The sequence below is a fragment of the Heteronotia binoei genome, chromosome 21 (genome assembly GCF_032191835.1).
Source record: "Heteronotia binoei isolate CCM8104 ecotype False Entrance Well chromosome 21, APGP_CSIRO_Hbin_v1, whole genome shotgun sequence".
NCBI classification, from domain to species: Eukaryota; Metazoa; Chordata; class Lepidosauria; order Squamata; family Gekkonidae; genus Heteronotia; species Heteronotia binoei.
The window spans coordinates 167,372,016-167,397,258 of NC_083243.1; the positions used below are offsets into that span (position 1 = coordinate 167,372,016).

General features: G+C 46.0%; 1 protein-coding gene across 7 annotated transcripts in view; it reads left to right on the forward strand.

Annotated features, from left to right (window-relative positions):
* Positions 1 to 2,010: 2,010 nt before the first annotated feature.
* SYT7 (synaptotagmin 7) overlaps positions 2,011 to 25,243 on the forward strand; it is a 335,907-nt gene continuing 312,674 nt past the window's right edge. For 2 of the 7 annotated variants that reach the window (XM_060262268.1, XM_060262266.1), the window contains exon 1: positions 2,012 to 2,446. In XM_060262268.1, the coding sequence (XP_060118251.1) occupies positions 2,419 to 2,446 (28 nt within the window). In that variant the 5' untranslated portion in view covers positions 2,012 to 2,418. Of the gene's footprint in view, positions 2,447 to 25,243 lie in introns of all 7 variants that reach the window. The other 5 variants (XM_060262265.1, XM_060262267.1, XM_060262269.1 and 2 more) reach the window with 5 other exon arrangements.

Here is a 25,243-nt window from a genome sequence, read left to right on the forward strand (position 1 = left end):
GACTGAACAATCACAGTTGTGGAGTCCAGGCTGGTACAGGGCATGAGGAAGATCCATCAGGTTGATATAGGAGGAGGTAATCCTACAGATTTCTCACTTCCAGGCTGTTTATGGCTTTGTAGGTTAAAACGAGCACTATGAATAGTACTCAGAAGGAAGCTGGTAATCAGTGAAACTCTTTTTAAGGATTTGGGAGACATGCACACTCCTACTAAGCCTATTTTGCATCAGCAGTTAGTGCTAATTAGTGACTATTAGTGTACTGTACTAATAGTCACTAGTTAGCATTTGTACATTGCCTTTCCTATGTTCGAACAACCTTGTGAAGTAGGCTAGTATTTCTTTTCCCAGATTGGGAGTGGGGAGCTGAGAAATGGTAAAGCTGCCCAGTGAGTTTATGATTGGGTTGAGACATGAACGAAGGACTCAATGCAACCCACTGTTAGACCTAAAAAGATGCAATCCTAATCTGGAACTGCCCACGTCGCATTGAAATAAACATGAGGGTTGATTTTTAAGTATAACATTTAGTATCAGATAGAACAGGGGTGTCAAATTTATGGCCCGCAAGCTGCAACCAGCCCACTCAGGGCTTTGTGCAAGCTTGTCTCTGTTGAATGGACCTGAGAACTGGTACCTAGTGAGTACTCTAACCTGGGAACCCACATTGTGTTTGTCTGTATCCCAGGGCCATAATTAGGTGGGGGCCATTAGGGGCGATCCCTCCCAAATCTGCCAAACACACCTTCTCCTGATCCCCCGACCCCCCTCTCCTGTTGTTTGTGCTTCATTAATTAAAATAGCATCCCCCAGCACGCCTTCTAGAAAAAAATTCTATATATGGGTATGCTGTATCCTTTATAAAGTTTATATCTCTGCTACCTGGAATTACATTTTATGACACACATGGCTTGGCCCCACAAAGTCCCATTTATGTCAGATCTGGCCCTTGTAACAAAATAGTTTGACACCCTGAGATAGAAACTAAAATGCCGTGGGAACTGTTTTCATCTGTCAGGGTGTTCCTCTCTGCTCTGACTTCTTGTATATCATTATCTCGCACATCCTTGCAGATGATATAGCCTGTGGGTTGGGCTTCCTTTTGGTTAGTGGTGGTGTTTGCCCTCCCCTCCACTTAAGAAATGACAGACCAGCACTAAATTGAAAGGGAGCTGCGTGTGTTCACTTTTTCCAAGAATGACAGAGACCTGGAGTTTCAAATGGATCCAGCAGCTCATGTGTTACGGTGTAAGGCTCTGGATTAAATATCTGCATCTATAAGAGTGGAATCTGGACTCCTGTTGTGAATCAACCCTCCAATAGAAGTACTAGCAACCGGTTGGTGGGGGAAGAAATCAATCACATATGTCTTTAATGGCCATCCACTAAGCAAAAGGGCCGGAGAAGGAAGCTTTATTTTTGTACCTACCAGCAATCACTTCTGGGCTGGGTGGGAATCAGTTTTGTACTGATTACTGAAATGACCTTAGCCATGCCTCATAGGGGAAAGATCAGAAGTGGACTCCCTGCTCAGTGGGCTGGTGTCTCCCTGAGCCCTCTTCCCAAACTCCTGCTAAGTCACCTACACTTGAGCAGCCAGTAAGTCTTGCTCGAATGTACAAGCAGCACATAGTTTGTTTCAGTGTGAACCGCAGGTGCTGATGTTTGTTTCAGTGTGAACCCTCGTTTCAGCAGCGAACCACAGATGCTCAGCCGGACAACACTCTGTTGTGCTTATTTCGGACCATCCCTGCATTCCTGTGAGCCATCTAGCAATGAGCAAAACTGTATCCCTCGAGGGACTGCCTGCAGGCAATCAAAAGGAGCATCAATCTCCCCGGCTGCTGTTGCTGCTGCTTTAGGCAGCGTCTTTCTGTCTGTCTGTCTGCCTTGCAATTCCCCCTCTCGCCAGCAGCGAGCAGCAACCGGACGCGTGTGAGGCGAGCGCGAGACGCGCGCACCGTCAGTCACACAGGCTCGCAGCGCGCGCACACACACACACACACACTCCTATCGAGGGGAGGGGACGGGGAGGGCTCCAGAGGCTTGGCATGTTCCTGTGTGGACGTGAATCAGTGAGCGAGCCCAGGAGCGGGAGGGCGAGCCCTCGCCAGTAGGCGTCTCATTCATTCACTCGCCTTCCTCCCCATGCCGGCTCCCGCTCTCTCGCCGCCGGTCGCCTGGGACGCCAACCTGTTTGTGGAGGTCACTCTCGGGCCGCCAGCAGCCTGTGGCTTCTTTTTGGCTCCCGCCGCCGCCTTGCAGCGTCTGACAGGCTCGCTTCTTGGGAAACGAGTCGGAGCTGGATACTGACTGAGAAAGAGCCCCGACCCCCCCCCCGCCCTATTCTCTACAGCACCCTCGGTGGAATTTACTTCGGCTGAAGGAGCCCGCGGGCCGCCACGCGTCGGGAGGAAAATGTACCTGGACCCAGAAGCAGCCAAAGGTAAGAGCGACACCCCCCCCCCCTTTCACCACAGGCTTGGCTGCTGCACGCTTGTCGGGGCAGGGACCGGCCCCTCGCGCAAAGGCGAGCGCTGGGTCCCGGCGCGAGTGGGCAGGGCCGCCGCCGCCGCCTTTGTCTTGCGGGTGGGGGGGGGGGGGTGCGTGCGCGAGAGAGAGAGGCGGAGGTCGAGGCGCACCTGGAGGAAGAGGCGGCGGCGGCGGCGGGGAAATGCCCGCGGCTGATTGGGCGGGGGGCGGGAAGGGTCGGCGCTTGGCTGGGCGGCGAAAAGGGGCCGGGGCCGTGCGAGTGGCGGCTGCTGGCAGGAACCGAGGGCGGTGGCTGGAGGCGACGCCGGCCGCCCGCCCTGCAAGGAGGCAGCCGCCCGCCGAGGGGGCTGGGGGGCAGGGAAGCTCCCGGGCGCGGTGAGGAGGTTTGGCGGGAATTGGTGGGGATCCCGCGTGGGGGGCAGCTGCTGCTGCTGCGGAGGAGGAGGAACGAGGCCAGTTGGCGGCGCGTGAGGAGGGGGCGCTCGACTTCGAGACCACGTTGCTGCGAGGGGCCAGGGGGTCCTCCTCTCCCGCTCTCTTGCTCGCCCCGGCCCGACTGGCTCCTGGCCTCCGCTCCTCTCGGGGGCCTTTGCTCGGGAGTTCGCGGAGTTTGCCGGTCGCCGCCTGCCGCTCTTTCCCCTTCGACTGAGTCACTCGGCGCTGCCCCTCAGCCGCGGCGGCACGAAAGGCACCTGCTGTTCCTGGAAAGGAAGGCGTGCCAGCAGCCACCCCGAAGCCTGGCCGGCAAGTTTCCCGGCGGGCGGCGGTGGCGCCCTGCGGCCAGGCTTCGGGTGGGGTGGGGTGGGGCGGGACGGGGCTGGGGAGGAGTTTCCTTGCCTGGCCTCCGCTCGCGCCTTCCCTGGAGTCAGCCTCGGAGGTCGGGCCACTGCTCTTCTGCTCGAGTCACGCGTTTGCTGCTGCCCGCACCGCAGCGCTCGGGCTTCGGGAAAGAATTGGTCCACTGTTGTGTTGTCCAGCTGACGCTGCAAAGGGTAGTTTTTTTTGTGTGTGTGTGAGCACCGCAGCCATCGGTGGATGGAACAGATGCGCTGAAAAGCGAGAATCCTACATGAAACTTTTATTCTGGAAAAGGAAACAAATCTAACGCTGGTCCTGTCTGTCTTCACAATACTTGATGGAGTGTCGCGCCCTTGATAAGAAAAGAGACATTCTGACTGCTCCCCCCTCCCCCACCGCCCCCCTGCCCCTCCCCCTCCCATATAAAAAGGGTGGTTCGAGTATGCTCAAAGAGGATTTACTATTCTGCTTTAGGCATCTTGAATAGGTCCTTGAGGAAGTCCTGTCCTGTAGTTTTCAGAATCCTGTTCTGATAAGGAGGATTTGATATCATATGCTGGTCAAAACCTTGGAGCTGGAGAGTTTCCTCTCCCTTTTATATATCTCTGTTGCACTTCCAGGTGGCTGGTAACCAATCATCAGTAAAGTTGGAATCAATGGGGTGTGTGTGTGATCAATGAACCTTAACTTACAAGAACAGCTTTTTAGAAATTATGCTTTGAGTCCTAGGTGGGTGGAGTCACAGTGTTCTACCTCTGCTGAACTCCATTGGCTTCAAAGGGTGTAACTGTTTAGGATAGCACAGTAAATCTAATACAGTGGGCAGCATTTGACTGTTACTACTGAGAATGCTCTGTGACTTCAGTGTAAATCAAGACACTACTGAACTAGGAAGTTTCTTCCTGCCTTCCTGAAGCATGTGAATTTCATCGATTTTAGAGGATCCTGATTACTGTTAGTCAAAGGAGCTATGTTCTGGGGCAGTATATCTCTGAATACTAGAAGCCTGGAGAAAAGAACAAGAGATGTTATTGCACACATGAAACTGATGTTTTACTTCATTAGACCATTGGTCATTTATACTTAGTCTAACTGGTTCTCCAGGGTCTGTCTTTCATATCTCTTATAACTGATCTTTTCAACTGCGGATGCTGAGGATTGGATCTGGGACCTTCTACATGCAAAGCAGATGCTTTGCGTCTGAGCCATAGTGTGTTACTTTTGTAGCCTACTTGAAAGCTTCTTAGAAGCATCTGGTTAGCCACTGGATGTGTGTGTGTTAGGCTAAATGGCCCTTTGGTCTTGTGTTGCCAGGTTTTTCTTACGGTCTTATTTTTAAAATTGCATTCAACAATTGGCCTTAATGATATCTTTTGGCAATACTTGCCACAACCTAATTAAATTACATTGCATTTAGATAGCAATTTTTTTCCTGTTTAGCATTTTGAAATTTGCAGTCTTTTACTTTCTCTGCCTGTTCTTTGTTCAAGTGCAGGTATAAAAGGAACTCTCAGCATCCACCCTCTGTAGTGTTCACTATTAATGTGTATTATGAATATAATCCTGCTTTCTGAACAGTTGTGTTTTCCTTCCCAGCCTCAACTCAGCTTTTGTAGGCGTCAGTTTTCACTACTCATCTGTTAATCCATTTTGCCTGCTGTATTAGAAATAGGAAGTCAAAACTCTGCGTACATAAGAATGCTTAAGTTCTACTGATTTCAATGGATGTGTGTCTAACTAGTCAATGAGTATTGCTGCTAGTATGCTAGGTGGAGTACAAAGTCCATTCTCAAGGTTTATGGAAGGAGTGACAGAACAGGCAGTGTCTGAATGGAGCACTAGTAATAATGGAGGTAGGAAGGATGTTAATGTAGTTGGGAGACAATGCATACAAATTGATGGGGGTTCATAAAAGGCCTTGTTGAAAGCTCAAGGATTGGGAAGGTTTTTTTTAAAGGAGGCAGCTGGCCCAGAACTACCCATAGAAAAAGGCATGGCAGGGAAAAGAGGGCTGATAACAAATTATTCTGCCAGGATGAACAAGGGGAATAAGGATAAAAAGATAGTTGGGGCAGGGTGGTAATCTTAAATATGGAGTGTAGGGGGAACCTGAAGCAGTTGACCTTGAAGTTCAGATCCTCATTTTAGAAAAGTCTGTGGACTAATGAGAGAGAGCATGCCTGAGTGGGATATGTGGTATGAAATAGAAAAAGAGAAGACGCCAGTAATCCCTATCCCTTTGAAACCTGCTCATGATGCTTTCTACTTTAAACTGTGCACTTCTGGCACCTGTGTGGTTTACAAACTCATTGGGGCTTCTGGATAAAAAGTGCTTTACTGTGTGGTGTATTAACTATTATTAAAGATATAAAAAAATGTGCAGTGAAAGAGATCCAGCAACAAGAGAGCTAGGTGGATACTAAACTGTAAAGAAACCTCTGAGGTGAAACTTGAAGTGTAATTGAGCCAATGAGGGTTGATTCCAAATGGTCATTTGAGGCAGAACATGCTGAGAAAAATAGCAAATGCGTATTTGAACGCTAGGTAAACTGGACAGGGGGAAGGCATTTTGTCCTTTTAATAGTGATTTTACAAGTGGAAATGGGCAGCTGAATCTTTTCATGACATGAAGTTAAATAACATTGGCTGGTTATTGCAGCATATCAAACCAATATTAAAGTGACAACTAGAGGGGTCAGTTTAAAAGTTCCCAAAAGTTAGACGTTTGTTGCTGTGCAGGTTCCCAAAAATGAGAGAAATTAGGCAAGATGACATCTTATGCTCTCTCCTGTTCAAAGGGACAAACAAGGGAGTGTGGTATCTCTTCTAGTTTACCCCCCCCCTTTGCTCCTTTCCCTCTATTCCCCCCTCCCTTGCATTCAATGTAGTGAAATTCCCTTTTATTATTAGATCACGTTGTTCAGACCAACATCTTTTTTTGTCAGCCACTCAAGGAAGAGTTCCCTGTGGCGACCCCACCCCTTTCGCTGATAATTTCTTTAAAACCTCTGGGTTTTGGTCGTTCTTTGCTACCTGACTGCTGCAGCTGTCAGAACTCGCCCAATGACAGCAGTGATCTGAAGGAATAATTTTAAAAATGGACCATGCACCTTAAATAGGTGTCTCCCTCCCCCACCCCGAGGGGACTTGTTGAGGAGGTAAAGGAGAGGCCGAAAAGGCCCAAATGTTTAAAGAGCAGGTATCGGGGGATGTCAGAGCGGGAGCATGCAAATGAAGGTGACGCCGGAGGCTTGACACGAGGCTGGTTAAAAAAATATATGAAAGAACATGAAGAAGGTTGTAGCCTAGGGCCCTGGTACGCAGAGTAGGACTCGGAACTCAAAGCAGAGAAAGAAAAGAGGCATCCGCCGCCAAAGCAGACAAAGACGGTACTGCTCTAACTCGCAAAGGGGCCTCTGGTAATTTTTGCGCGGTTCTCCAGAGCAGAGGCACTTCCATGCTTGCTCTGCTTGCAGTCTCCTTTTCGCTCCTCTCGGCGCATTAAGCGCTTCTCGGAGCGTGGGCAAAATTAGGCGGCGGGGCGTGGCCTGCGATGCAGGCGCTTTAGGGGCAAGCCCCCCTTCCTGCCTCCGCAAGCGGCACGCCTTCTGCCGCTATCATCTGCTACCACCAGCCCCCTGGGAAGGAAATGCTTCTCGTTTTCGTAAAGTTAGCCTACGAGCGGCAGAATCTCCTTGAATTTTATAGGGTTTCGAGTGCGATTGGTCAATTCCCACGCATTTTCTATTTAAATCTGAGCATCTTCTGAGCTGTCCATCCTGAGCTGCTGACGGTGTCCCTTAATCCTGGTCGGCGGCGATCTTTTACTAATTGTGCCTTCCTTCCTACTCCTGCTAAATTCGTTCATCATTCCAGCTCGTTCCTGTGGTCGTTCTGTGCTCAGCAATCTTCTCCCCTTTGTTTCACTTTCTGTCATTGGGGCTGGCTGGCTCAGAAACCACCTGGTGTTAGAACCGTTTTTTGTCTGTAGCTCAGCAAGACGCCGGTTTTCTGCATCCAGATTTTCCTGGGTGAAGGCTGAGCAACACTGTTGCATCACAGTAGCCGCCGCCTTTCCCTTCTCCCTTGTCTAGATCCCGCCCACTCGCTGTAAAATTCCTCTGATTCTGTCAGGTGCTAACTGACTCCCGGAATAGCTCCCCTGTCGTTTTTCCCCGCCCATCCGCCCCTCCCTAGCCTAGTGGTAGGGGAGAACAGGGTGCTAAATTTAAACCTGCTGTGGCTAGGAAAGATAGGACCCTGTTGGCGGATGGAGGTTTCGATCTACTGGCAATATGGAACGAGGTGGGAATGACAGTTCAGAAGATGGCTCCCTCCCCATCCGCGGGAGAAAAGCTAGGAAGGAGCTGAAGGCTGTAGTTCCTTTCTGTGGGCTGCTCCCCCGTAGACTTCATCCTGTTACAGAGGGAAACGAAGCAACCGGGAAATGAAGACAGATGCAGATAATATCATTGCTGCCACCTCTCAGCCCCCCAGGGGCTCAGTTATAATATCTACCATGAATTCAGTAGGGGAAGGGCTTCTTTAAAAGCAATAAGGAGTGTGGGTTGCAACTAAGGGGCTGTGTTTAAAAAGCGAAGAGCTAAGAAAAGAGGGTGTTCAAGGAAGAGTAGACTGGAGAGCAGAAAAGTAATGTCCAGCTTTGTGTGATCTCCATATCCTTTTTGTAAAAAATTAAAAAGCAGAATTTAAAATGCTCCCATAGGCATTCATCATTAGAGGTGGAGAAGGAAGTGATTTGTGCAAATTTGTTATAGGAAGCTGTAGCCCTGTGTCCATTAGAAGATAATGCAAGTGGGGGCAAGAAGCATGTACACTTGTCTTGTGCTTCCATTTCTATTTAATAAGGAATCAAATTTTCACATTTTGCCCTACAAGGAGGGATCACTGAAGCCTTGATTCTGTACCAGTAGCTCGTTTTACAGCTGAGATTTTTTTAATGCTATTTTTCCATCATAGTTTCCCTTCCATAAAATCTTGGTCTTCGAAATATAGGTCTGTATCAGGGGTGCAGCCTAAGCAAGATGCCATGGAATATGTACTTGTAAAACCCAGAATTTCCAGTTAATCGCATCAAGACTTATAGCTATTTCATGGTCAGCAGAGGAACCCCACCATCACAAAATGCAACTAAGGGACCATGTTCCGAAAAACAAAGATAACAAAAGATGGAGTGCAGGTAGGCTAGACCAGAGAACAGGAAAGTAATCTCCAGTTTTGTGTAATCTTAATATCCTTTTAAAAATGTATTCTGGTAATGTATGCATCATAGAGTTGGACGGGAACCCCAGGGTCATCTAGTCCAACCTCCTGCACAATGCATGAAATTCACAAATACCTCCCCCCACCCCCGTGACCCCTGTTTCATACCTAGAAGATGGCAAAATAAATAAATAAATCTTCCAGGATCCCTGGCCAAACTGGCTGGAAAAAATTACTTCCTGATCCCAAAGTGACAATCAGCATTTCCCTGGGCATGTAAGAAAGGGTCATGAGAACTAAGCACTGATGCAACCCTTCATGCCCTCTCTCTCTCATGATCTGCTTAAATTCACAGAATCAGCTTTGCTGTCAGATGGCCATCAAATATAGGAAAGTAATATAGTTGTAGACAAATTCCAACATTAGGAGTGCAATTAGGATTGCATTAGGAGTGTTTCCTGTGGCCCCAGAAGGCAGGACCAGAACCAATGGGTTTACATTAAAGCAAAAGAGTTTCCAGCTCAACATTAGGAAGAACTTCCTGGCAGAGTGATTCCTCAGTGGAGCAGGCTTCCTCGGGAGGTAGTGGGCTCTCCTTCCTTGGAGGTTTTTAAACAAAGGCTAGAAGGTCATCTGACAGCAATGAAGATCATGTGAATTTAGGGGGAGGTTTTTGTGAGTTTCCTGCATTGTGCAGGGGGTTGGACTAGATGACCCTGGAGGTCCCTTCTAACTCTATGGTTCTATGATTCTATTCTAAACAGAGTTGTCCTTCCAAGTTTGTTGAAGTCAGTGCTCTTTGAAAGATATAACTCTGCTTAACATGGCATTACAAAACTTTTATTTCTTTGCTTACTGGTGAAGGACCAGCTCTGTGGGTGTGTCACTGAGTGGCAAAACAGGTTGAGAGGATAGTTACCTTGCATCTCTCTACTCTCCAGCCGTCCTTTCAGACTCAACCTCTTGAGGTTGCTGTCAGTTAACAGAAAGAAAAATGAGGGTTTTTTTTAAAAAAAAGTATTCCATCTCAGTGGCGTATTCAAGACAGCTTACAGTACATCACCACTATATTTAATAGTAAAGTGGCCAATAGCTGTATGAGTAATGAAAACTGCACAAAGGGTCAACTACAGACAAGGAAGCAGTCTGTATATATTCAGGGGACTGACTTCTGAAGTGTGTGCAAAATATGATTTTGTAAATTAGTCAAAGGATAAAGTGGTCTGATAAGGGCAAAAGGGGCAGAATGTGCAGCTGAGTATCACTTAAAGGGACAAGAGAGAGGAGGAGAAATTAACTCAATCTTCTGAGAATCATACGGGGGCCATTTTGAGCAGTGATAGATGGTACTGGGACACACCTCATGTATTAAGAAAAGTGTACTTGGTAAATGAATCAAAGGAACCCTCCTAAAAAAGCTGCTCATGGAGTTAAAAAATGCTCCAGGAGATATGGAATGTTGACAGCAACTGCGTATCATTTAATGGTTAGAGAGGAGGGGAAACCAGATAGTAAACATCAAGGTCTAGGGATAGATGCAGCCCATGGACTGCCAGTTGGCTATCCCTGTTGTATGAAAAATACTCTTATCTCCTGGCCATGTGAATTTAGATTACTCATAATCCACACAGTGGCAGTCCTGTTTGTCTACTTGCAGTGTATGTGTGGGGGAATCACATCTCCATACAGAACAAAACAATTTTCCCACACAGTTTTTCTCTACATAGAAACAAACACGTGGAATTTTCCCCCAGCCCATTATAAGGGGAAATAAGTACTTTCTGTACTTGAGATGCTATACAAACAATTAGCCATCATCACAGGTTTACACTTGAATATTTTTTATTGCCTTGCAAAGTTATAAAGCAACTAAAAGCAGTATCTGCCTAGGCCTCTCTTGCCTTTGTCACAGCTCTGGTGTAGGAGCACTGGCTCACGTTAAACTGCCAACTGAAAGCACCATGAGTCAGAAGAACCCTTCACATCATGAGAGTCAAGTCACATCATTGGAAATAATAATGATAGATGAGTTTCTTTTATTTCCATGCTTTATGGCCATGGCACATGCTGCAGGCATGTTCTCTTTGCTAGTATAAAAAGTGGCACTTTTCCTTTTAAAAATGCATTTTTTAGATCTAAGAAGCCCTTAAAGCCCTTAGAGAGCCAGTTTGGTGTAGTGGTTAAGTGTGCGGACTCTTATCTGGGAGAACCGGGTTTGATTCCCCACTCCTCCGCTTGCACCTGCTGGAATGGCCTTGGGTCAGCCATAGCTCTGGCAGAAGTTGTCCTTGAAAGGGCAGCTGCTGTGAGAGCCCTCTCCAGCCCCACCCACCTCACAGGGTGTCTGTTGTGGGGGAGGAAGGTAAAGGAGATTGTGAGCCGCTCTGAGACTCTTCGGAGTGGAGGGCGGGATATAAATCCAATTTCTTCTTCTTCTTCTTCTTCTTCTTCTTCTTCTTCTTCTTCTTCTTCTTCTTCTTCTTCTTCTTCTTCTTCTTCTTCTTCTTCTTCTTCTTCTTCTTCTTCTTCTTCTTCTTCTTCTTCTTCTTCTTCTTCTTCTTCTTCTTCTTCTTCTTCTTCTTCTTCTTCTTCTTCTTCTTCTTCTTCTAGTTGCAAGAGTAAGAAATACTGTGGTTTAGAAGAAAAACACTATTTGGGACAGACTTAGACCAGATCACCTCTGTATAAAGTGTTGAAGCAGCTGGATTTCAGCCATGTTGATATTTATGTAGTATATTTATGTAACACCCTTTCTCTAAAGCACCTATGACTCCTCAGTCCTTACAACAACCTTGTGATGTGGGATGAGGTGGGAGATAGGAACTAGCTCAAGGCTGTATGGTAAACTTTACATCTGAGTGGGGAGATTTAGCTGGGCCTCTCCAGTTTGTATATTACTCTATCCAATACATTTATGTCTTAGTTGACACTTTCCCTTATTAGTTTCACTTTCCTATTGTTAAGTACCTGCTACTTAGCCTTGGTGGTGATGCCACATTGTTGGTGGTTTCTGAGCACCTGTCTTCCCATTACATGTTTATCCTTTTTTCTTGATTCTCCCTTCTTGCATTCTTTGCCTTCCAGAGAGTCTTCTGTGTGATCAGTTTTTTAGGTTTGCAAGAAGTGGGACAGTTGAGCGCCCAGGTAAGATTTCCACTGATGGTGCAGAATAAGAAGGATGTCAGGCAGGAGAAAGAGATGACCTTGTGTTAAGTTAATCAAGCCTGAGCGGCAAGTGGCCAATCACATGAGAGCAGATAAAGCAGGGCTGCTGTAGGAGGCTAAGGAGATACTGAAAAAAGATGAGGATGTTCGTGGTCTTTAAGGCTTCATATGTTATTGTTGGGTTTTGACAGTAGCGATATCTGTGTTGAAGAATTAAGTATTTTATTACTGTATGTTAGAATTATTTACATGACTGAGCACAACAGCAGTTAACAACAGTGATTATAATAATGACTCTGTTTCATGGAAAGAGTATTTAAAAAATGTAATGTGCTCACTTACCAGTGGCAATAAATATTTATATACTTAATGGAATTTAATTATCATGGGGGGTTGATCTGCTAGTTACGTATTTTTAAACTTCTTTAGCTCCAGAGGAAATACGTCCTCATGTAGAAGCAGAAAACAACTTTCTATAAGGCTACTACCCTGCTCATATCCATGTATACTGGCTACTGAATTTACTGGAATGGGATGCAGCTGAGTGGAGGACCATAGCCTAAAGGTTAGATAGCCGCCAAGGAGTAAAGTTCCACAGTTCTTTCCAAGTCATCAAGGGCCACATGTAGTTCTATTTATGGGACTTCACTTAAATAAATATAGAGATTGTATAGGGTTGCCATCTGTGGAATTGGAAATTTCTGGAGATTTGGGGGCGGAGCCCAAGGAAGGTGGGATGGGGAACAAGACCTCAGCAGAGTATAATGCTATAGAGTCCATTCTCCAAAACATCCATTTTCTCCAGAGGAACTGATCTCTGTTGTCTGGAGAACAGCTGTAATATCAGTAGGTTGGCAACCCTAAATGAACCGGGTGGTATGCCACTGATTTTCAGAGAATACGAAGCGTTCTTTAAAACTAGTGGTGTTTTAAAACTAGTGGCAGTCCAAAGCCAAAACAGTGTTTTAACATAGGATGGGGTAGAGGGAGAGATAAAGGTTGTACTTGGCCAGACACTAGGCATGTGTTGTACAAAGATCTAACTTTTGTTTACTTTCAGAAATTAAACAAGACTACTTAAAAATATCAGTATGAAACAATGGTGGTTTTGCTTTCCATACACCTAGGAATGCAACGGTGATGGGGAAAAAATGGTACACCTGCTCTAAAAGGGTGCATGAAGAGCACTAGTGAGCAAGATTACAATGAGATTGTAACTGAGAACTACTGGATTCCAAATTCTAATTTTAAACCACTGCTGTTGTACAGGAAGGTACTTTTATCAGGATCCTGCTGTCTTACAGCATGATGTTCTGCCTTCCAGAGGCCCCAGTGCCCATTGATCATAGAAGTAACTTCACCTTGAGAGGACATCAGCACTGAGTGGCTTTGGCTTCTCACAAAGGCAGAGGTACCATGTGTTCATCTGGAAACTTCTTGTGCCCACCTCACAGCCTCAGTCACTGAACGGCTATACCAACTGTTGGCAAGGAGCTTCAGAAACTCATGAGGTGTAGGCCCAGAAGGAGTTCCACTCCTGGGGCAAAAAAAGAAGAAGTTCAAGAGCAATGCTGCAGTTGTTACAATGCCACTGCATCTCTGCTTTTGGAGTGGAGCAAGAAAGGTGCTGGGCTCAGCTAAATGTCTGGGCATGCCACTCTTTGGCATGTGTGCCAGGACCTTCCTAACCCTGGAACAGATAGTACAGCTCTTTTAAGATCTGTGAGATGTATTTTCTGTAGGTGACACCCAACAGCAATCTTGCTTGGTGTTTTGCACCTATTGGAGCGTCTGAACAATCTTCAAAGAGTGCTCCATTGTAGAACATGTCATAGTAATCCAGTGCTAGCACCTAGCAATTTAAAGTGTTTTGTAGCTTTGATTAGATGTATAGTCATGTTCTTGATTACTTTGAATTACTTCTTGATGTTTCATGACTGAACAGTAGAGAACCTTGATTTTGCAGTGGCATCCTATGGGAATGGTATGCAGATATCCTAGTATGTAAAGATCAGCAGTTTGGGAGCTGGAGGCTCTGTTGTGTATACCAATGAAACTGCTGTATTTAAGCATGGTGGGTGTGGAGTTCCAGACAAACAAGCCACATACAAAGTGAAGATTTGTTTGCTGGACAATTGTCTCTGGATATTTTTCTTGCCATACCATCAGATGCTATTTGAGCAGAGTCCAGCCATATCGGCAGTTAACAATGCTTCTCACTCCAAGTGGCAAAGCAGGAGGAAATGATTATAAAGGAACACATGCAAAACAAAAAGGAAGTGAGACCAGGAGACAGGTGTGCTTGCCTATTTAATCTCTTATGGTACTCTCTGGGACAAGCAAGGTAATAGAAGCAGTAGGTGATTTTTAAAGAAGAAATTTCCTTTTTCATTATGTAGACATTCCCCTTGGTATGAAAGCATGTAGAAAAAATACTTACATGAAGCAAGCAATGCATAACTTCAGTTCACAATGACCAGGAGCCATTTCCATGACTGTGATTTACTGAATTTAGGGTGCTATGATAATAGCAATAGCTGATGTCCATTTTGAGTGTAGACATGTCAATACCAAAGGGGGATGGCATGAAGGAGAAAGTAGCCATATGATCTATGAGAATCTGTGCTCCGTGTCCAATACCATTACAGCTATTACTTTCCCTTAGCATCACTACATAATTCTAGAGTGAAGACAGAAGTGCTAAGCTGGAAACAGAACCAGGGAACACTTTCTAATTTCAATTTCCTGCAACCCCATTTCCAACTTCATTCCAGTCTCTTGCAGTGTTTGATTGTTGTTGTTTGTTTTTAAAAGAGGGGGGGGGTATTGTTCTCCAAGCCCTTTTTAAAATTGCATCTCTTGCTCAAAATTCTAAATTCTTCTAATCCAAATTCTATAAAAACTGATTGTGGCTGCTGAGGGATGAAAGACATGCAGCTGGAGTATGCTCAGAGCTGTCAAATTTATTAAATATACATTAAGTTATTTTGTGTATTTAGATCACAGCTGTGGCTGTACAAGTCAAGACATGCTTAAAAACACACAAATAGTAAAACTGGTCAAAAGAAGAAGCAGTAAAATAATTGGATCAGTGACAGTAACATTTCTAAAAATACAGCACAGCAGACAAGAATGTAGTAGAGCAAATAAAATAGATGTTGCACATGCTTTGTCAGATTTTTTTCACACCTATTGGTCCATGTGTTATTGGGATGGATCCCTGCATTCAAAACAGGTTCTAAATTAGGAAGTGCCTCACTTCTTGTGATTCTGTTTCTTTTCCTCTGTTTGCCTAAATGTGCATAAATAATTGAAGCCCTTGGAAGCAGAGAGGGAAAGTGATTTTGAATGCCACTGAGGTGTGAGAGCTGGTCCAAGGCATCTGGCAGTCTCAGGCACTTCTTATCTCACAGCCCAAAACACAAAAAACTATTTTGGGGATTGTTGTTGCAGAAGGTGAAGGGTTTCAGAAGAGTCTTGAAAAGATGATGCTAGTATAGGAAGCTGTTGGGGTGGTGTAAGCTTGCTTCCCCTTCCCACTGCGAAACATACAGAGGGTTAGGGAACTGCATTAAATGTTTAATGAGAGCCTGGCTGAGCAAAGCTGGAGGAAACACAATCAGAGAAACTGTTCTCGCCTCATGGGTCACTGATTTTACACATAACTCGCTCTATGGCAGCATCAGGAGTCCCTCCCTCATGGGAATGAACACATAAGGCCAGCAGGAAGCATGAATATTAATATTCACAAAGCAAGCAAGCTGACCCAACTGCACTCAAAACTACCATGGGGTTTTAACAGTATGGAGTCTGCTTCTGCTGTAGCTGCCATTCATTTCCAGGAGTGAAGATTTGCTCCAACATCTTTTGCTGGGCACTCCAGCTTGATGATAGAATGCTCCATGCCTTTCCAGAGCACCACAATGCATTGTGAACATTTCTTGACAGCACAGCTGGCATTATTGAGTGGAAACAAGCAGAATTAGAAGTAATAGATCACAAAACTCACAAGATAATGATGATGCATCACTTGTTACATCCTAGAAGTGATGCTGGTCATCTCTACTTACCAAGAAAATTAGGCCGAATAAGTCTCTTGAAAGTTAAGAAAGAAGTTGAAGAAGAAAAATGAGCACTGATAGACTAAACCAAGAAAAGCAAAGAAAAGCTTCTAGTTGAAGTGAACAAGGCAGACTTACTTTAACCTTAAGTAAGTCTTAAGAAACTTAAGAACTTTAAGTAACCTTAAGAAATTTAAGAAAATTAGAAAAAGATTGAAAAAAAGGCTCACTTTAATAACTGGAAGGAAAAGCTCTTGCATGGGCAATATTTGAAAGACGTAGAGGATAAATAATGAAAACACCTAGAAGTGGTTCCAAAAAGGACACTTGAAGAAATGGAAGGATTCATTCTAGCTACACAAGAGCAGGCACTTGAAATGAAAAGTATGCAAGCCAAGATTCGGAAGACCAATGGTAACAGTAGATGTTGATTTTGAAAGACAAAGGATGTAACAGTCAACAGTCAACTGGTGTCTACAGTAAAATTGCTCAAACTGACTACAAAGAACATCAAAATAGAGTTGCAACTATGTTGCACTGGAATCTTTGCTAAAAGTATGGTTTACCATCAGTCAGAAATTCGTGGGAGTGTAAACCAGACAAGATAATGGAGAATGATGAAACAAATTTCTTTGGGACTTCCAATTGCAAACAGATGAACAACTGGAGCATAACATCCCTGATATCACAATTGTAGAAAAAGAAGATAAATAAAGTTTGAATCATTGACATGGCAATCCCAGGAGACAGCAGAATAGAAAAGAACAGAAAACCATAAAATACCAAGACTTACAAAAAGAATTAGAGCACCTCTGAGAGAAGAAGACCACCATCAGTGTCCCTTCTAAGCTGAGTTAGCGTGAGCTAGCTCACAGATTTTTAGCCTGAAGCTCACACATTTTTGTCTTAGCTCAGGAAGGATGACCCCAGAGCACACTAATTTATATAGTAGCTCACAACTTTAATGCCAGTAGCTTTAGTAGCATTTTTGCTCACAAGACTCTGCAGCTTAGAGGGAATATTGGTTACCATTGTGCCAGTTGTCATTGGAGCCCTTGAAGCAGTGCCTAGAAGTCTCAAGAAACACCTGGACATTCTGGGCCTTGAACAGATAACACCAGTTCAGCTCCAAAAGACAGTGTTGCTAGGATCAGCAAGAATCCTGCAAAGATACACTTGCAGTTCCCAAGGAATCGTCTAGATATTGAATTGCAAAAAAAATCTATCAGTCAGATACCTGACTGTGGCACCTCATAATAATAGAAGAGTATGTGTGGTTAGTCCTGTAACAGTTTAAACTTTGTGCTTTGTGAGTGAATCTGATATTCAAACTACACATTACATCTACCATGTGATCTCCAAAGGAACTTGGCAGCCATATGACAGCTCTGAGTCCCCCATGGAAACTGTGACTGATTTCCCACTCACCTTACGCCACTCTGACATTCCTTTTTTCAGTGTGGCGTCCTTCCAATTTCCCACTATCTGCCCCGGGGCTTCAGCAAAGATTGGTGCTTTTTGCGCAGCAAAGAGAAACTGCTAAAAACCAGTCTCTCCTTGCTGTGCAAAAACACCGATCTTTTCTGAAGCCCCGGGGCAGATAGTGGGAAATTGGAAGGACATTGAGCTGAAAAGAGGAACGTCGGAGCAGCGTAGGGTGAGTGGGAAATCGGTCTCAGTTTAAAAGCCTTGTCAAAGCCTGATTCAGATTGGGATCATGGCACAGGAAGGAGGCAGGGCTTCTGTCTTCCCCAGTGCTGTTCTTCTGATCTGAAATGGCCCCAGTGGATGGTATTTGCCCCATTGGAGGAGCTGTAGATTGTCTGGTGATAGCATCTTCAGCCCTATGATGGGTCAAATAAGGCTTCACTAGTGCTGTTTTGTATTGGGGAAACAATACAGGGGGAGACAGGAATCCCTCCTTCCACAGCCAGTGCATGGGAGTAGGCCAAAGAGGCAGGTGCCTAAGGGGCTCTGCAAAGTGCCCCCACTCCCCACGCACAGGCTCCAAGGAGCACAGAGGCTCTGAGGACCGCAGTGTGCAGGTGCCACCTGGCCATTTTCACATTCCCTAAGTCTGTAAGATCCGGGGAATGCAAAGGCAGCCGCCCCCTGCCCTCACCCAGCCTTCCCGGGCCCAGGGTTGGCGGGGCACCTCAGAAGCGAGCATGCTTGGAACCTGGCTCCAAACATGCTCGCTGCTGCCCTGACCCCCACCCAGGCTTCCCAGGTCTTCAGAAGGCTGGGTGGGGACAGCGCGGCAAGCCAGGCTCCAAGAGTGCCCACTGCAGCCACGACTGAGCTCAGCCTCCTGGGACCCAGGAAGCCTAAGCAAGGTTGGGAGGGGGGGTGGCAGTAGCAGTGAAGCACGCTCAGAGCCAACCTCTGAGCAGCCTGCTGCCGTACCTCCTCCCCGCTGGAAGGCAGAACCCCCAGTGCCGGCACTGCCTCCTTCCCATGTGCCATAATCTGAGTCTGAATCAAGTCTAAATTAAGACCTGGGGGGGGGGGGGACTTGCAGTTGATGTCCTCCTGCTGCCAGTCCTCATGGCATTCACATGATAGATGTAACATGTAGTTTGGCCCTGAGAATGTGGGAGAGAGTGAAGTAGGTATGGTTGAGATAAACTAGGGAAAGGTAAGAGAGAAGGGTAATTCAGATTTGTTATTCAAGCGAAATACTGTTACATGGGAACAGATATGGAACCAAGGCTGACTCAGTTATACAAGAAACTCAAGCAGTCACTTAGAATGGCTGAATTTTCAGAATAATTTTATACTCTGAGAGGAGGGTACTTTTCATCTCCATCTCTCCAGAATCCCTTGCTATAACACAGAGGTAGCAGGGAGCAATTCTTGATTGAATATGTTTCCCATCAGCCAGAGACACCACTTAAAGAGGATAATGGTTGGTGACTTCTTTTTCAATGTGTCTGAAGAAGTATATGTGCGCATGAAAGCTTATACCCAGAATAAAATTTTGTTGGTCTTAAAGGTGCCACTGGACTCAAACTTTGTTCAATGTCTTTCTGTGTTTCAAAAGACATGTGATTATTCCTCAGGATGAATTGTGTTTCTTATCAAATTCTCATAATACACAACTGAATGACCACTGTCTCATTGACCAGTGTGCTGGCTTTACATGTGAAAGGTATAAATCCCTTTGCTTTAAAACAAATCTGTGTTGAAAACATTGCTATAGTATTGGAAGGTATTTTTCACAGACTCTCAACAAATTACACAGTTTTTTTTACACTTTAATCTTCAGTATACTCAAGAACAGGACATTAAACTTACAGGAAATCTTACTCCTCTCTACTGAGGTCTCCTTGTCCCACTCCTAAAATCTGAACATCAGCATCCTCTTGCAAAACACCGTAGTTTGTGCCATCTAACCACTTGGGGCAGCTGGGATGGCTCTGTGTGAATCATGATATCAGTTGTGCTCAAAGCAACACAAGTAAACGTCTGTGTCTAAGTGAATAGAACTAAGGGTCAGACTCAAATAGAAGGGGATGAAGATTGTGTGCCCAGAGACCTGGGAATGAGATCAAAATGAAAAGTGACGGAGTTCCATAGAAGGTTTAGAAAGGTTGAAATAATCAGAGATAGTTTGTTGAGGAGAACTGGGGTTAAAGGCAAGCAATCATAGCAATATTTCCATACATTTGAGCACATGAAATCCACAGAGCCCATCAAAACCAATACCCAGTTCTGTCACCACTGAGTAGAGCAGTGCAAATTTCAGGGAATTAAGAAAAAGGCAGCACGAAGCAAGCAGAGGAGGGAAGAGAGGCAGAGTGGGTAATCAATTGTGCTGAGAAAGCACTTGAGGTAGTTTAGTTCTCTTGTCCTCAGACTGGAATACCAACTATGGTTTAGAGGGAGATCCAAGGAAGGATGCTTAGGAAGGGAGCTAAGTGGGTGATTCAACAGCAATTCCAGGCAATACATAGAAAGGAGTAGAGAAGGTGGATCTGATCAGTGTGTCGGAAGAAACTAGGGCACACAGAAAGGAGGCAAACAAGAATGCAGCCATAAACATACGTGCTAGGAGTGTGTTTGACTTGTGCAAGTTAGTAGTGTGCAAGCTGGCAACAGGAAGAGAGCTCAGTTTTAAAGACTGAGCACAATTGCAAAACAAAAGTTCACTCCTGCAGGCTTGCAAGGAAGAGGGAAAAACCTGGGGAAGTTAAGATTAGCACTTCTGATTGGTACAGGAGGGAAAGCAAAGTGAACTAGAGGCCTGCCATTGCTTCAATGAGAGAAGGAGGGATTGGAGATGTGAAAAAGCCTTGACTGACCATTTGAAAAATAACTGCTGTGAATGAATCTTTGGTAGGAAGGGAATTAAGGTCTTGTAGCTCTGAGTACTTGACAGGATCAAAAATACAACGTAATTATTGTGGTCCCTTGGTCATGCTGAGTGGGATCTGCTTCCCAGATTCTTCTAAAGGTCCTGTATACTTCAGCTCCTTCATTGAAGAAGAAGAAGAAGAATTGCAGATTTATACCCCGCCTTTCTCTCTGAATCAGAGACCGAGTGGCTTACAATCTCCTATATCTTCTCCCCCCACAACAGACACCCTGTGAGGTAGGTGGGGCTGAGAGGGCTGTCACAGCAGCTGCCCTTTCAAGAACAACTCCTGCGATAGCTATGGCTGACCCAAGGTCATTCCAGCAGCTGCAAGTGGAGGAGTGGGGAATCAAACCTGGTTCTCCTAGATAAGAATCAGCGCACTTAACCACTACACCAAACTGACTCTCAGCTTGATACACCAACCATTGGTTCAGGGTGGTCAGATCTGATCATCCAGATACTAGTGTTAACCTCAGATTTCTTTTATCAGTTTACTTCCATTTGTGTCTAGTGATGTTTGTAAAGTATGACAGAACATTCCAGATCAGGAAAAAGTAGCTGAACTGGCTGCTACTCATAGTGGTAGGGCGTGATGCCAACAAAATGGCAGCATATTATTTCTTACAACAGTTTGGTAGCTAGATGTGTAAAAGTGATCTTGCAGTTCTTCACAATGTCATTGTGGAGCTAAGCTCTATTGGGCCTAAAATGCTTTTTCTGTTCATGTGAATAGTTATATTTAGTCAGGGTTGCATAAATGTAAATGTTCCTTTCACACTACATCAAGCTTCATAATCTTTTATGAAACATAAATAAATAGAGCATGTAGTGCTAACAATCTGATTGGTTAACCTTATACTTATTTCTGCATACAACTTGCTTGAGTGTATGCGGAACTGAGGGTTACTGATCATTTAGTATGGATAGATAATGGGGTACTATTAATCATATTTCCTCACTTGCAGTCAGATTGAAATTTTGCTGTCCCTCATTGTATGTTTATATACTGACAATGTAAATTTGTGTTAGTACTTTTTAGTATTTGCCCAGCGGTCGTGTAAAAGAGCCAGGTTGCTCCATTACAAAGGAACCTGAATCTTAATCCTGAAAATAGAGTTACAGCTTCCATTAATTCTTCCATTTAGGGTTGCCAGGTCCAACTCAGGATATATCTAGGGACTTTGGGTGTGATGCCGGAAGACTTTAGGCGTGGAACCAGAAACAAGCTTGTGACAAGCACAACTTAACTCTGAAAGGAGTTCTGGACATCACATTTAAAGGGACTGTACTCCTTTTAAATGTCTTCCCTCCATTGGAAATAATAGATAGAGGTGCCTTCTTTTGGGGCTCATAGAATGGGACCCCCCCCGGTCCAATCTTTTTGAAACTTGGGGGGGAGGGGGTTGAGAAGAGGCACAGAATGCTATGCTGAAAAGTTGGTGCCTCTTCCTCAAAAAAACAGCCCCCCAGAGCACCTGGTACCCACAGATCAATTCTCCATTATACCCTATGGAGACCAGTCTCTCTCCCCTCAGTTTTCTAATAACCCTGAAGGGGGGGGAGGGCCTCCAAACCAGGGGATCCCCTGCCTCCAACTGAGGATTGGCAAACCTATTCCCATTATTTAGGGGTAGACTGGCAAGATAATGGCCCTGTGTGGGCAGGGGGGGGGAGCCTCAGAGTGGCCCTGTTTGGCATAGAAGAGTGCCAGTTTGATGTAGTGGTTAAGAGTGGAGGACTGAGTTTGATTCTCCACTCCTCCACATGCATCTGCTGGGTGACCTGGGTCAGTCACAGTTCTCTCGGAGCTGTCTTTAAAGACAGTTCTCGAAAGAGCTCTCTCAACCCCACTTACCTCACAGGGTGCCTGTTGTGGGGAGAGGAAGGGAAGGAGACATTAAACTGCTCTGAGACTCTGATTGAAGGATAGGGTATAAATCCAATCTTCTCCTCCTCCCTAGAAGGTCAAAAGGCACAGAACTGTTGGACATTGTGCCAGATCCTGGCCAACCTTTTTGTCTTCCATTTCCCTTGCTTGTATGCTGTAGATTGTGTTAGTTGGTTTGTTTTTAAATACCCAAGTCCTGTATCACTCCGTGCCTTGGTGGGGGTGATCCCTTAGGGTGGCAATGACTACAGGATGCGGCTACCATCTGATGTGGGTAGCCTTTTCTGCCTCAGTCATTGGGAGGAGGGTGGTTTTCAGCTCCAAAACTCCCTCTTTCTCATCACAGGCCCAGAGACAGCAACTGAATCAGGTGCTCTCTCGCTTCTCTTTGGGTTACAGCTGCTGTGGTTCTGCACAGTCTCTGTGGGTGTCATGCCAATCCTCCTTGGCTAGGCATACCTGCTCTTTATTTATACTCTGCACCCCCATCACCGGCTCAGGTGTTTGATGGTTTTGGACAGAAGGGTCACAGCTGGAATACGGCAGGTGTTCCTGGTCTCTCTCACCTGGTTTGGCGTGCGATGGGGTGGGGGCTGGGTTTTCCTCCCCTGCCAGCAGGCTTTCCTCTTTCGGGAGCTCAAACCATAGCTCCTGGCTCTCCCCTTGACTCTCCTTTCTGGCTGCCAGACTCTTGGGATTGGTGGATTGGATGGGCATGTCACAATCCATTCTATATATACAATCTCATGAATTATTAAACAAAAATTTCCATTTCTGAATGGATCTAAATGGACCAAGATGACATAAAAGACTTAGGCCCCATGGATCCTAGTAAAGGCTACCCATCCACCTCCTTGACTGGATCTGGATGCGTTCAGTGGGCACATTATCAGTTATTCTTAGAGCAGAATCAGCCAATGGCAAGGCAGAGGCAGATTGAGAGCCAATCTTGCAAGAATGTGGGGAAGGCTGCAGTGGACGGGTGACAGAGAGGCTACCTGATGGTAGCAGGAAGAGGTGACAGAGTGTCAGCCAATAGTTGGTGCAGTACAGTCCCAATCAGGACGCTGGGATTTTCCACTGTGACTTTGGTTTTATGCCTAAAGGATATGTAAGTGGAAATGCAAAAGGTTGGCTTAATAACATTTAAGCAGTTTATGGAGAAGTATTCATTGTTGTTCAGTCGCACAGTCGAGTCCAACTCTTTGCAACCTCATGGACCAAGTCATGCCTGGCCCTCCTGTCTTCTACCATCCTCCAAAGTCCACTCAAATTCATGTTAGTTATATCAGTAATGCTGTAATTCACTGATTCCCAAGATGTCGATGTTCAGTCTTGCCATCTCATGTTTGATCAGACCACATCCAGCTTACCATGATTCATAGATCTTACATTCCATGTTCCAATGCAGTATTGTTCTTTGCAGCATCAGACTTTCCTTTCATCATCAGACACATCCATAGCTGAGTGTAATGTACTGAGTTCCCAGACGATCAGCAGTCAACATTCTTTATTAGCAAGTTCATCCAAAAGATAACATGGTGGGGCTGGGTCCCTGCTTATATGTATTAACCGGAACAACCCACTTCCCTGTCAGGTCCAATCCCAGTCAGGGTCACCTCAGCGCGCATAGCCATGCCGTGTTGTAAATTCAGGGACCGAAATGCAATCCACAACACTCCTCCCCCCCTTGTCAAGGCACATAGTCTTTTAGGTATGCTGGTGGCCATCGTTTCCTATGTGACCACCAAGGTTCAGCCAGCGGAATGGGGGCTGCTGGAATTGTAAGCGGTGCCTCTGCTTCCTTGCTGTGGGGTGAGGAAGGAAGAGACCTGCCCTGCGATTGCAGTGGAAATTCCTTTCGCTCCATTGCCAGGGGAAGATCACTAAAGTCTCTGCAAGGCTCCACAGCTGGCATGACCGGGTCTGGCAGCATGGCTGCCGATGGCAATCCTCCGCTCTCTCCGTTCCCTGTGTCCTCAGGCTCCTCCAGTTCATCCAGCAGGGTGTGGCGACGCAACTAGTCGATGTGCCAATGGAGGAGTTGACCCCACTCAATCGAGACCTCATATGAGCAGGACCTGGTGGCCTGCAGCACTCAGCCCGGTATCCACTCCAAGCCATTCAAAAAGTTCTTTGGGTCCCTCAGGAAAAATCCCCTAGTGGCCTCCCGGATCTCAGGGGAGTTGCGGAGGTCTGGAGCTCAGTCTGGATGCAGTCTGTCTAGCCGGGTAATCAACCACCTGCCCATTAACAGTTCCACTGGGCTCTGGCCTGTAACAGGGTTCAGGGTAGTCCGGTTCCCGAAAAGGAAGGCAGCCAGGTGGTGGTCCCAGTCCTCAAACACAATGCAACCAAGGGCCTCCTTAGTAGTACGGACCATGTGCTCCGTTTTGCCATTAATGGCCAGATGGAATGGGGCAGACCATATGTGATGGATGAGGTACCTGTCCAGGAACTCCCAGAATTCCTGGGAGGTGGAGATGACAGACCTTTGGCATAGTAGAGGGCCAGTTTGATGTAGTGGTTAAGAGTGGAGGACTGGGTTTGATTCTCCACTCCTCCACATGCATCTGCTGCTCCACATGCTCCACTTCTCCACATGCATCAAATACCTGAGCCAGTGGGGGGAACCCTCGAGGGAACCGAGATGGGGGTGCAGAGTATAAATAAAGAGCAGGTATGCCCATTGTCCATCACCATGGTCTCCGGTATCCCATGTGTGCTAAAGGCCCTGCAAAGAGCTCTGACTGCAGCCATGGTGAAGGTTGAGGCTATGGGGATCATCTCCAACCACTTCGTGTAAGCATCAACCAGAATGAAAAATATCTGACCCTGGTATGCCCCTGCAAAGTCTAAGTGTAGCCGGGACCATGGCATGCGGTTGGATTCCCATCAGTGAGTGGGGGCACTGGGCAGATCTGGCCTGGACACTTGGCAGGGCTGGCACCGTTTTACCTACCCCTCTATTTCTTTGTCCATCTCTGGCCAGCATACATAGCTACATGCCAAGGCCTTCATCCTTGGGTGCGTCTTGTGCAAGGCTTCAAGCACTTGCTTCTGGAGTGGGGGGGGGGCGACTACAGTGTGGCTACCCCAAAGGAGGCAACCCTTGTGTGCCAAAAGTTCATCCCAGTGGGATGTAAAGGCCCTAAACGCTGCATCAATCTTTCCTGTGGGCCAACCCCTCCCCACCAAGTCCAAAACACATGCAAGGAGATACAGTCACAGCCCGAGAAACGGGCTACCTCAGTG